At 38.5% G+C, this 14040-nt stretch overlaps 1 protein-coding gene across 1 annotated transcript in view; it reads right to left on the bottom strand.

Moving 5' to 3' along the window:
* Positions 1 to 1421: 1421 nt before the first annotated feature.
* Positions 1422 to 14040, bottom strand: part of LOC126354435 (phosphatidylinositol 4,5-bisphosphate 5-phosphatase A-like) — a 78359-nt gene continuing 65740 nt past the window's right edge. The window contains exon 9 of the mRNA XM_050004121.1: positions 1422 to 6397. Coding sequence (XP_049860078.1) covers positions 6143 to 6397 — 255 coding nt within the window. The 3' untranslated portion in view covers positions 1422 to 6142. The remainder of the gene's footprint in view (positions 6398 to 14040) is intronic.

Below are 14040 nucleotides of genomic sequence, written 5' to 3' on the forward strand. Positions count from 1 at the left end.
TTACACAGATCTTGCCCTCATGCATAAATATTATTTGTAACTCAAATCTGCATTCCATGTAGTATTAATGCAGCTGGAGGAAAATAAACACCCCCAGGCACATCTATACAGTGTCACCAGTGATTCACGAGGTTTCCTGTGGAGGGTTGATATATCTTTGTGAATCACACTGCATCTGCATCTTGTGATGTAGTGGGGTTAGCTGAGTGCAGAATAACCTGCTCCCTCTTCAGTTTGAAGACCTATGAAGGAGGGGAGTGCACAACCACTATTCGGTGACCCACCTTTCCTGGCACTTGTACACTCCACATCACTCCTCCACCCAGCTACACCCATGAAAGACAATTTATCCCTAAATAGGACTCTACTGCACTTAGATGTGGTAGAAGCATTTAAAAATTGTTCTGAACTCATTTCATTCAACAATAAATGTTAATTTTATACCATTAATATTTTTAATAATGTGCAATTTTCCATTCTCTGCAATGTAGAAAATATAAGTACTAAAGAATGAATTATAGAATCTTCTTGTAGCAAATTTAGTGTATTTTAATTTAGTACTGAAGCTGCAATTTTTCAAGTTATTCAAGAAAAACATAGAAAAGTGACACACACACACACACACACACACACACACACACACACACACACACACACACACACACACCAAATTCCACCAATTGGGATTTTTAGCATATTGAACATGGAATTTCCTCCTACCACTGTACAAAAATGTGACTACACAAATCCTTAACCCCCCCCCCCCCCCTCCACCACACATTTTATTTTGTTGATTGGACTAATGTGGTCTATACTGGGTAGGGTTAATAGGGGAGGTCCAAAGAAGAGCAGTAAATTCACTAAAGATTCTATTAGTAACACAGAGTGATGATGCTCATCAAACTGGTATATGCTGCACGAGAGGCCTTATGCATCTCACTAAGGTTTACAGTTACAATCATGAGAGCAGCCACTTCTAGCCATCAGGCAGTATATTACTTCCACCCACACAACTCTTGCAAAATGAGTATGATGGAAAACTTCGAAATTCATGGTTGTAATACAGGCTTACAGGAATCTGGTCTTCCCACAGACAAGTTGCAAATGGAACAGGGAAACAGAAAAATGTTGCGATTACTGAAGTACCCTTCAACACACACCACAAGGTGGCTTGTCGAGTATAGATGTAGAAGTTCAGTCTATCACTTTGGAGTGGTAGAGAATAATGAGTAACTGTTGGACAATATATATTAACAACACTTCCACAATTTTCCAGCAATTGCTAGAAATTGTGCTGAAATGTGCTCTAGATAAATAACCAGATTTCTGTAAGCCTTTCTTTTCCTCTTTCATTAATTGCATTTCACTTTTTCAACTAATTGCCCTATTTCATGTAAGGGTATGTTCAAATTTTAACAAAGAACAATCAACAAAGATTTTTATTGAGAAATATATTTTGCTATGATACAATATTTTAAATTATTGGCAAATATATTTAAAATTTAAGGCACTTATTATTGTACACAGAAAACAATAAAATAATTAAAAAGCTAGAAGATGAAAGGTCTCCATTTTCAACCCTTCAGCTGTACAACCCATCTACAATAATCATGGAAACATACACTGACCTGTATATACAACTAAGTACAAATGGATATTGGCCCCATACAAAAATCAATCTTATATATAACAGTTACACAATTTTTACAGTGCAAAACTAAGGCAGTTAGTTATTGTGACTGCTTACAAAAAGGACTTCAATATGCTAATAAATCCTAAAGTATCTCCTGAAAAATGAAATTAAAATGCAAAATTTTATCGCTTCCTTTTTCTCACAAACTAATGCAGTCTGCATCAATCACCAGTGTAAAGACTGCCAGAATAATTATGTCTTTCATCAAATTGATACTCAAGTACAGGGGAATGCATCACACATGCTCAAAGAATATATTTGTGGGTGCCATGGGCTTCTACATACCAAGGCAGTGTGCAGTAAATTATTTCAGGTGTGTTTACATCTTATAGGCTACAGTACAGTGGTAAGTAGTTATCTCCCATTGTCCTAAGGACTAGCTCATCCACAATTTAAAGTTGAATATGAAACTCTGTGAAACTTAAAATTTTTTGCAAGTACAATGCACTCACTATTCATTACAGCTGTAAAATAACATTTCGACAACTGCAATTTTGGATCTCTGAGCTGAGCCAACAAGTCATCAATGGGCTGAGGGTGCACATAGGGCAAAAACCTAATGAATGCAAATAAATGAACACTGAACCAAGATAGAAGCTGGTTACATAACACCCTGTATTTCACAGGTGTTTGAAATCATCAGATACAGATATTCACTTCCAAAGCCAAAGTAAGCTGTCTTTCTGGTTTTGCACCCTGGAAGGTGAGATATAAGGCCAGGAAACAGAAATAAAGAAGGAAAAACAAAACAACTGCAAAACAAAATTGAAATATGTCAAATAACAATTTAAAACAGTGGTGGGACAAAACAATACCAAGGAAACCACACACAACAATATATACAAATAGTCCTGGCCAGCAAAGCAATCATCTGAAGATTACACATAAATGAGAAGCAGTGAGAATGTTATCTGTAATTTTATTGCAGGAAAGAAATTAAATGTAGTTACATGACATGGTGAAGTGAATAATCACAAGAGTGAGATGGATACAAAAGATAGGAGGATGAGATAACAGAACTCAAAAAGAAAAGTAATGGAATTAATGAGCCAATGAAAGGAAGTGCAAAGGTATATATAAACATAAAAACAGATCATATCATACAGATTGAAACAAGGATGAGAAAATTGGCCGTGTGTGTGTGTGTGTGTGTGTGTGTGTGTGTGTTTGGGGGAGAGGAGAGTTTGGGTTCTTGTAAACCTAACTTAAACAGATGAGCTATATCAACCAACTACTTTGTTAATGGTCATGTCCACTATAGGGATCAATTTTTTATGTTGTGATTTATTGCTTTTGCTCCTAGCATTTTGATATGCATCCATAATTTTCCATTCACATATGAAATGTATGAAAACCTATTTCTATTTACAAAATTTAAACAAAATGTTGTGAGAAAGCTAAACAAAGTTATTTGTTTTTTTTTTTTTTTTTGAAATAACAGTACAGACACCTACATAACTCATAGCTAATGAAGTCTATCGAACAAACAAAGAGCAGCGATCTTTAATGGAAGCCACTAAGAAGTAACAGTTTTACAGTCGTTAAAACGATTTGTACATTACAAAACATTTCCTATAACATTGACCTGCAATGCTTACCAACTGGAACTTCTTTACCAACAAAGACAAGCATATTCCATTAAGAAAATGATTATAGCATATTAGAAAGATTATGCAGAACACAAAAAGCAACTTAATGAGATCTTATCACAATGAACAACAATTGCACAATTAAATATAATATAATTAGTGTTGTCCATTTAACACAATTAAAAAAGAGGCTAAAAGAGCTTAAAGTGTCTAACTAGAAAATGAACAAGGTTGTCACAAGCAGTTGAAATGATATTAAGCATTAGTAATGCAGAAGCATCTCTATCAGATTCAACAAAACAGTTTTAAAAAACAGAGGTTGCCTTCTTTATATTATTCCTCTCAGACTTTATACTTAATTAAACTGAAAGAATAAAAACCCATAGTTATGAGAAAAGTACAGCCATTAGTCGGTTCTGGGTTATTCCAAAATGTAATTTACGACCTGTAAGCACAATAGTTTCCAAAAATTAAGCTCAATCTTTCAGGATTCATATAATTTTCTTTTTCAGAATACTCATGTATTACATATAACAAATTATGAAATAACTTTACACACACAGCAAAACACAATCACAAAATGCCTAAAACTCACATCTTGACCTTAATGATACCAACATATACTTATTAACACTACCTTACTCTTTCTGATAATTAACTGCAACTGTTATTGAACAAGTCAATATTTGTGCCGTAAAATGCTACTAAACCAATTTTATTAACTGAGCCAAAAAATAAAAAATGAGGATAAAAAAAGATTAAAAATAAGATAGGTAACACTCACCAGCAAATATGTGAAGGCATAGGCACACTTGAAGACTCTGAAAATTGTATTATCTTTACCTAATACAAAGAAGAGAGCTCAGACTTTAAAGCTGGTATGATTTTCTGTCCTTTCACATAAGCATATGTGCCACCATCATTTAACTGCAGGTAAATGCCTATTATCCTCATACTTAGTTTAATGTTTCAATACTGGAATATCCATTATGCTTACAGGTCTCCTTGAACAGGAGGAAGCACATCTGTTAGTGTCTAGTTATCGGCTGCAAATCTATCAATTAAAAAAATCAAAAGCAAACAAGAAATCTACAGGGAATGGGAAAGATGTACTGGTAACTAATGTCACATTCTTATGTTTAATATCTATTCTGATTCAATGGTGGCAACTGTTTCCGACAAATATATATAATCTCAGATTAAAATTTATAGTAAACCTGGTAAGTAAATCGCTCTAAAGAACTGTACTTGTCATTGCTGTAAAGGAACTTTAAGCAGATTCCACATGAAACATTTGCATACATGCTTAATCACTTTAAAGACATATAATTAAATGCAATTCGTACAGGAAAAAGTGACAAATATCACCAAAGTTACAAAGTAAAAGAAAAACCAACAACATATTTCTTTAAAAAATATCTCTTTGGAGCTCTGTTAAAGCTACTTATGAAAGACTGGCAAATCCTCCATGACATATTCTTCTCTGTCTTTCTTTACACTGATAATTTCCATAAGAATAACTCTATATTTATACTGTAACATATTACTGCACTTTCCAAAGAGATGGAAAAAATAAAAACATAAATAAACTACAGGCTTATGACATGACAAAAATTGCAAACTATAAATTTTTTCACTATAAAAAAGAAAACAGACTGAACACAACTTTTTTGGACTTTTAATGATAATCAGAAGTATAATCCAACACACAGAGAGTTTATAGTATCACAAAATTTGAATTAAGAATTAATTTGTGTGCAAGGACTACCCCTACAGTTTTGAAACTTAGGGAGACAAATGGACCTGCAATGAACAGTGGCAAAGTAATGAATTATGCTTACATTTGTGATCCTTGCAAAAAGCAATGACATAATTTACAACCAAAAATAAAATCTTTCTTTCAGTTAAAGAAATCAGGTACTGTACCATATAATTTCTTAAATCAACAAGATATTATCTATTGTGATTACATGAAAACGTATGTTGAATGCATAGGACTGACTAACAGCAAATTCAGGTAGTGTGATATCAAAATACTGAAAGTACATGTGAACACTTATACTTTGTTTTAAGAATTAGAGTATACAAAATATGAAGTAAATGCACCACGTCTGTTTCATATACAATTAATTTTCCACCACAAACACTTTCTTCTAGAGGCTCTGCACAAAATACTGTCACAAAAAGGTTAAAATAGTGATATGTACTGTTCCAAAAAAAATACGTAAAGTACTGGCAAAACGTGTTAGCTTACTATAGGAACGATTATGGACTGCCAATGTCTCAAGACATTTAAATTTCTTATTTAGGTTAATTATATTAAGATGGCCAGCAGAAACAGCCAAACATGCATGAAAATAACTAATTATTTTACATACTGTAAGTACATATCTAAAGTTTATCTTTTGGATCTTAGAACAATGAGCAATAATTTGAAACCTAACAGTGTATTGTAAGATTTAGAAAGCAACAACACTGCATTAACAGTTACTAGGAGCCATGGCTAATATGCCAAAACAGGTACTATCCAATTCAAGTGAGTTTTAAACACTACAAACACAAGCCCACTGTGTTAATGCAACTATCATTATGAGAAGCTTCATTTAAGCTGAAGTATAAAACAGCATTCTGTATCAGCCTCCAATGTGCTTCAACAGATGAAATAGCCTTTTTTATTTTTATTTTTTTTTTTTACACAAAAATATTGCATCACAAAGAGAGTAACTATTTAAAGCTCTCTCACACTGTACATTCAATACGAACGACCAGCAATGACTCCAGCCATTGCATGTACTGTCAAAACTTAAGTTCGAAGCTGACAGACAAATAAATAACGCATTTTATACTACAAACAACACACTCAGGTCTCATCATTATCAAATCCATTATGCAAGTGGCTTGAATCAGTACTCTTGATTTCAAACACTTGGCTCATTCCTAGAATACTTCCTGAATTACTTCCAAAATATACAAGACGATGAAGACCTGTTGTCCTTAGAGTGCAGACTGGGAATGTTATTTTCTTCACCTGGGAACCATCATCAGATCTCACAGCTACAGTCATTCTAGGAGCATATGAGTAACAGATGTAGTCATCGAGGCTTGTAAAACCATCCTAGAAAGTTCAGTTTTAAATCAGCAATTAAGAAAATCGAAAACTTTTTTTAAACACAAAATTACTTAAGAAAATAAGCTCCGATAAGGAAAAACATTCATGGCATACCTGGAAATAATGGTAAAATTTGCATCATTAAAAAAGAAAAAAGTTGTCAGTAAATACCAACTAGCTTACTATAACAAACTTTTATATGTATCACAGTGCACCAGAGGCGCACAACTATCTATAAGCAAACTTGCTGTCCAATGATTTGCAGAATATCAGACATATCACAATATGTACAATTACGATTAAGATATGTTAACTTTTTCTTGTTCTCTAAACCTCCCAGACTATTCTCACAACCTGTGATAAAACATTTGAGATGGAAATAACATATAATCATATAAAGCAGTTATTTTGGTACAAGTTAATTTTAATGAAATGTCTTTCAATCTGTAATCATTGGTGATTACCAAGATGGGAGTGACCATTAGATGGGCTCCTCGGTTTGAAGAAGGATGCCAGGGAGTGCAGTGATACCTTCCTCAGATGTAATTGCAGCTAGGACCACCCAGTTAATGGTAACCTAACAGAACCAGAGAGTTCACTTGTAAAATGAACATAGGCTTTTGCAGGAAGGACCGTTTAGATTTGCTATAGAAAATAGTGCCTATGTTCTGCTAGGAAAAGTTTTTAAACAGCAGTTAGCGAGGTCACTCAGCCACATTTTTGTCTATGTCCTGAAGCAGTCAACATGAAGTGCCCAAATAGGCAGTGTCCATCTCAGAGGACCCTGTGGTAGGTGTCACATTGGCAAAAGTCTGGCTCTAAGGCCTCAAGCACATTTAAGAGATGTGACACCTTTGAAAATTGAGAATGATGTTTATTATTTTGAGACACAAATGATCAACCTGACTGGAAGACATATCTCTCACACTTGTCTCAACCTTATAATGGCTTCTTTGGTAACATTTTTAACTGATGCTTGATAATGTATGAAATATGATACTGTATGCTAATGCACCTTTTCTTTCCATTTCAGTTCTTAATATTCATTTTCCTGTTTGTAGATTTTAAGTGCAGACTACATTAATTGAAATGAGTAACATTTCAGACTCTCCCACTGTTATGATTGTGGTCCAGCCCTTCGTCTACACCTACATCCCCAAGATAAGCTTGGATTAATTTATGTTCACATCTGTATGTAGGATAGAGTTGGGTGCTTTTAAGGCCACACTGTATGGCAACACCTTCTTCGGGTTCCACTTATTACAGGAACTGGTGGGAAAGTGATGTGTACCACCACAAACCTGATATATATATATATTAAAAATAAAGATTCCAAGACTTACCAAGCGGGAAAGCGCCGGCAGACAGGCACATGAACAAAACACACAAACACACACACAGAATTACAAGCTTTCGCAACTGGCAGTTGCTTCGTCAGGAAGGAAGGAAGGAGAGGGAAAAATGAAAGGGTGTGGGTTTTAAGGGAGAGGGTAAGGAGTCATTCCAATCCCGGGAGCGGAAAGACTTCCCTTAGGGGAAAAAAAGGACAGGTGTACACTCGCACACATACACACACACATATCCATCCGCACATACACAGACACAAGCAGACATATTTAAAGGCAAAGAGTTAAGGGCAGAGATGTCAGTCGAGGCGGAAGTACAGAGGCAAAGAAGTTGTTGAAAGACAGGTGAGGTATGAGCGGCGGCAACTTGAAATTAGCGGAGGTTAAGGCCTGGCGGATATCGAGAAGAGAGGATATACTGAAGGGCGAGTTCCCATCTCCGGAGTTCGGATAGGTAGGTGTTGGTGGGAAGTATCCAGATAACTCGGACGGTGTAACACTGTGCCAAGATGTGCTGGCCGTGCATCAAGGCATGTTTAGCCACAGGGTGATCCTCATTACCAACAAACACTGTCTGCCTGTGTCCATTCATGCGAATGGACAGTTTGTTGCTGGTCATTCCCACATAGAAAGCATCACAGTGCAGGCAGGTCAGTTGGTAAATCACGTGGGTGCTTTCACATGTGGCTCTCCCTTTGATTGTGTACACCTTCCGGGTTACAGGACTGGAGTAGGTGGTGGTGGGAGGGTGCATAGGACAGGTTTTACACCGGGGGCGGTTGCAAGGGTAGGAGCCAGAGGGTAGGGGAGGTGGTTTGGGGATTTCATAGGGATGAACCAAGAGGTTACGAAGGTTAGGTGGACGGCGGAAAGACACTCTTGGTGGAGTGGGGAGGATTTCATGAAGGATGGATCTCATTTCGGGGCAGGATTTTAGGAAGTCGTATCCCTGCTGGAGAGCCACATTCAAGGTCTGATCCAGTCCTGGGAAGTATTCTGTTACAAGTGGGGCACTTTTGGGGTTCTTCTGTGAGAGGTTCTGGGTTTGAGGGGATGAGGAAGTGGCTCTGGTTATCTGCTTCTGTACCAGGTTGGGAGGGTAGTTGCGGGATGCGAAAGCTGTTTTCAGGTTGTTGGTGTAATGGTCGAGGGATTCAGGACTGGAGCAGATTCGTTTGCCACGAAGGCCTAGGCTGTAGGGAAGGGACCGTTTGATATGGAATGGGTGGCAGCTGTCATAATGGAGGTACTGTTGCTTGTTGGTGGGTTTGATGTGGACGGATGTGTGCTGCTGGCCATTGGACAGATGGAGGTCAACATCTAGGAAAGTGGCATGGGATTTGGAGTAGGACCAGGTGAATCTGATGGAACCAAAGGAGTTGAGGTTGGAGAGGAAATTCTGGAGTTGTTCTTCACTGTGAGTCCAGATCATGAAGATGTCATCAATAAATCTGTACCAAACTTTGGGTTGGCAGGCTTGGGTAACCAAGAAGGCTTCCTCTAAGCGACCCATAAATAGGTTGGCATACGAGGGGGCCATCCTGGTACCCATGGCTGTTCCCTTTAATTGTTGGTATGTCTGGCCTTCAAAAGTGAAGAAGTTGTGGGTCAGGATGAAGCTGGCTAAGGTGACGAGGAAAGAGGTTTTAGGTAGGGTGGCAGGTGATCGGCGTGAAAGGAAGTGCTCCATTGCAGCGAGGCCCTGGACGTGCGGGATATTTGTGTATAGGGAAGTGGCATCAATGGTTACCAGGATGGTTTCTGGGGGTAACAGACTGGGTACGGATTCCAGGCGTTCGAGAAAGTGGTTGGTGTCTTTGATGAAGGATGGGAGACTGCATGTAATGGGTTGAAGGTGTTGATCTACGAAGGCAGAGATGCGTTCTGTGGGGGCTTGGTAACCAGCTACAATGGGGCGGCCAGGATGTTTGGGTTTGTGAATTTTAGGAAGTAGGTAGAAGGTAGGAGTGCGAGGTGACGGTGGGGTGAGGAGTTTGATGGAGTCAGGTGAAAGGTTGTGTAGGGGGCCTAAGGTTCTGAGGATTCCTTGAAGCTCCGCCTGGACATCAGGAATGGGATTACTTCGGCAAACTTTGTATGTAGAGTTGTCTGAAAGCTGACGCAGTCCCTCAGCCACATACTCCCGACGATCAAGTACCACAGTCGTGGAACCCTTGTCAGCCGGAAGAATGATGATGGATCGGTCAGCTTTCAGATCACGGATAGCCTGGGATTCGGCTGTGGTGATGTTGGGAGTAGGATTAAGGTTTTTCAAGAAAGATTGAGAGGCAAGGCTGGAAGTGAGAAATTCCTGGAAGGTTTGGAGAGGGTGATTTTGAGGAAGAGGAGGTGGGTCCCGCTGTGATGGAGGACGGAACTGTTGCAGGCAGGGTTCAATTTGGATAGTGTCTTGGGGAGTTGGATCATTAGGAGTGGGATCAGGATTGTTTTTCTTCGTGGCAAAGTGATATTTCCAGCAGAGACTACGAGTGTAGGACAGTAAATCCTTGACAAGGGCAGTTTGGTTGAACCTGGGAGTGGGGCTGAAGGTGAGGCCTTTGGATAGGACAGAGGTTTCGGATTGGGAGAGGGGTTTGGAGGAAAGGTTAACTACTGAATTGGGGTGTTGTGGTTCCAGATTGTGTTGACTAGAATTTTGAGGTGTTGGGGGGAGTGGAGCTGGAAGTGGGAGATTGAGTAGATGGGAGAGACTGGGTCTGTGTGCAATGAGAGGAGGTTGAGGTTTGTTGGGAAGGTTGTGGAGGGTGAGTGAGTTGCCTTTCCGGAGGTGGGAAATCAGGAGATTGGATAGTTTTTTGAGGTGGAGGGTGGCATGTTGTTCTAATTTGCGGTTGGCCTGTAGGAGGATGCTATGTACAGCCGGTGTGGATGCGGGAGAGGAAAGATTGAGGACTTTGATTTGGGATAGGAGTTGACGGGTGTGTTCATTGGCCGAGTCGATGTATAGGTGAAGGATTAGGCGGGTGAGGGCTATGGATTGTGCTGTTTGGAACTGGTATAAGGACTGATGGAAAGAAGGATTGCAGCCAGAGATGGGAACTTTAAGTGTGAGGCCTTTGGGAGTAATGCCAAATGTCAGACAAGCCTGAGTAAATAAAATATGGGAGCGTAATCTGGCTAGGGTGAAGGCATGTTTGCGGAGGGAATGTAAATAAAATTTAATGGGGTCGTTGTAGGGATGTTGTGAGGTTGACATGGTATTGGTAGGTGGAAAGGGTAATATGAGGTTAAAGTGAAAGTAAAGAGAGATTTATATAGGGAGAGATAAAGGTGTGAAAAAAGTCGAAAAAGTGTTGGTTTGAGATGAGCTATGTTGATCATGTGCTGAACTTAGGTTGGTGAACAACAATGGGTGCAAAGGTTGGGTAGTTATGTTGTCTCCAGATCACGTTAAAGGGTGGGGAAATTCAAGAAAATTTCGAGAAATTCAAGAAAATTTCGAGAAATTCAAGAAAATTTCGACAAAAAAATTTGTTTTCTCCCTGTTTTGTGTGTTTCTGTCAAAAACTCAGAGCTTTTCCTATTCAGTGAGTGGTTTCCTTTACTCCACGATCATTTACATTCAGCTAGCACTCTCCTGTTATATTTTACATAGATAGTTCATTCCCCAAATAGTACTTTATACATTTATTTTTATAATTTGCTATATGTAACCCGCCTGGGAAGTGTTGTTTCTGCTGCTAAATTAACCAGTTTATATACTAATTTTATGCATGACAACTTGCTATATGTTTTATGTTTGTCTGCCATATGCTGGTGTCTGTACAGCATGGTGGCTCGTCTTCACGCACATCAAGCACCACTTGACAATTACAAAATGGCCAATAATTTAACAAACAATAATCATAGTCAATGGCAAGAATGTCATTATTTCAGAAATTTTGTACAACTGTTATCTGTCCAAAAGAATGCAAAGATATTTTTTGGATGCCCTTCAGTTTGCTACTACCTCGTTATTTCTTCTTCTTCTTCTTCTTCTTCTTCTTCTTCTTCTTCTATTTGCACCAATTGGGGAAAATGTCCTACACTTATTGTCACTTCTGTAAATCTTATCCCATATGGACCATTGTGCGGCTCAGTAAGCCTCAAATAAGGACCCCTCCTTATGAGTTTCATACCCAATATATTTGATTCCACTTACCTAACATCAAAAATTCAATATTGTCAATTATTATCCCAATTACTTCTCAAAACTGGAGCAAGCACCTGTTCTGAAATCTTCCCTACACACTTGGTGAGTGTTGTAGTACCACCACCACCACCACCACCACCACCACCACCACCACCACCACCACCACAAGTGAGCCAAAATTGATCATTTCTATGAGAAGGAAAACAGTTACAGCTTCAAAATTAAGTGAAAAACATTGAGGAGGACTCATTTTGTGTCTCACTTCAAAACACAGATCAGTCTTGAGCTTTTCCAGCAGAGTAACTGAATTCTGGACATCTTAACACTGTTATTCAACTATGTCAGAGCAGGATCCTGGTTGCCAATGACAATTTTCATGAAACACACTTGTTGACTGGCTATCTATTCCTAGTCTCTTAATAAATTCTTGCTCTTCATTACAGCAGTAACCGAGCACCTCCCAATTCTCTCCAAAAAAATTTCTGTGGTCACCAAAACAACTGTAGATTTAGTAAACAATTTATTTATTACAAGAACTAACTTCTTGGCCTCTGTGAATGTGTTCATAGCTATATATAGTGGTTATGTGAAACATCGGGAAAAGTCTGTCCTATTACAATAGTTGGACTGAAATTTGAACCTGTTGCTTTCCATTACTGTTACGCCAAGTTTAGTGGTGATCTGCATTTATCAAACACATGGCATGCTGTTGCAGTCTTCAGTCAGAACACTGGTTTTATGCAACTTCCCACACTTTTGTATCCAATGAAAGTCTCTTTCATATTTGTGTAACTAATGGAACCTACACCCACTTGAACCTGGTAATCATAGCCAAGCACTGGGGGGCCCTCTACTTTTTTACCATCCAGACTACTCTCCATTACCAAATTAACTACTCCATGACCTCTAGATGTGTCTTGTCAACCTAATCCTGAGCTAAGAGGCTTCCAGACAACAAGAAATTTTGAGGAGGATTTCACTTCTTTCAGTGCCCAAAGCTCTTCATGTTGTTAAAAAGTCATTCATTCCTCTCCTTGAATCGTGTAATATTGATCCTGGCACATTAAGAAAAACTGGTTTTCAATGACAAAATTTAGCTCTTATCAAATGGTCCGAAACAGACGTTAATTTCTGCTGTGAAAAGCTTCAACACAGAAATGCAAATGCGGAAGTGGAAAGAATTTTTGGCCATATGAACATTATTAAAACTAAATTGAAAATAAAATGAAACCTGATTTGTTCATTCAAGCAGGAACCTGGAGGAAGAAACAATATTGCCACAATAATGAACCACCAACAGGAGTGCTGACGCAAGTAGGAACTTACAACTTTGTAACATGGGCAGCCACAGCCACTGAATTCATGGTGACTTGAAACTGAATGAAACCGCAGACAGCTGGTAATGGACAGTTTATTGACCCACCCAGTTTCACTGTGTTAAAGCAGCATATTCGGGTGTGAGTGGTGTCACAAATTAGCACGTGGAGATGCTCCCAACGTTCGTAGTCAAGAGAATCCACTAGTGATTTACCCTTATGACTACTGACTACAGTTGCCGCATCCTCTGCACTATTCACCCCACTGTTTCACCGATTTTTATTCGTTGAGCACTTCCCGTCTTCATGGGGTTCAATTCTCCAACTACGAACATTGGGCTGTCTCCATGTGCTAATTTATGTGACACCACTTACACCTGAAGATGTTACGACCTGATAGGAACTGTTAATGACATGTAAAGCACCTGAACATAATTTATCTGCTACTACCTCTGCCTCTGGTGTTGAACCTTCTGTCGAGGACAATGTTGATAATCCTGAGCTCTTCATTTTCTCTTAGGTAAGTTTGTGTGCCACATTTCATAATATTGTTCTAGCTTTAAACAAAGGGATAAATTGAAATGTCTCGTACTTTTGGTTACTGAACATACTCAGTGCTCACAAAATAACAATCTAATGGTTTTGTTAAAGGCACAATAAAAAATGTAGTGATTTATATTGGTTTGAATAAGTTATTTCAGAGGGAAATCTCATTTCACTGAGCACTCAATCCTCTCTGCATGTCCTACAGAGGACAGCATGAAGTAATATTTAGTGTAAATGATGTGAAGTAATATCAATCATCAGGTTTGTTCGGTTTTGAATTCTTTTTAA

This window comes from Schistocerca gregaria, chromosome 1 (genome assembly GCF_023897955.1).
Source record: "Schistocerca gregaria isolate iqSchGreg1 chromosome 1, iqSchGreg1.2, whole genome shotgun sequence".
Taxonomy (NCBI): Eukaryota; Metazoa; Arthropoda; class Insecta; order Orthoptera; family Acrididae; genus Schistocerca; species Schistocerca gregaria.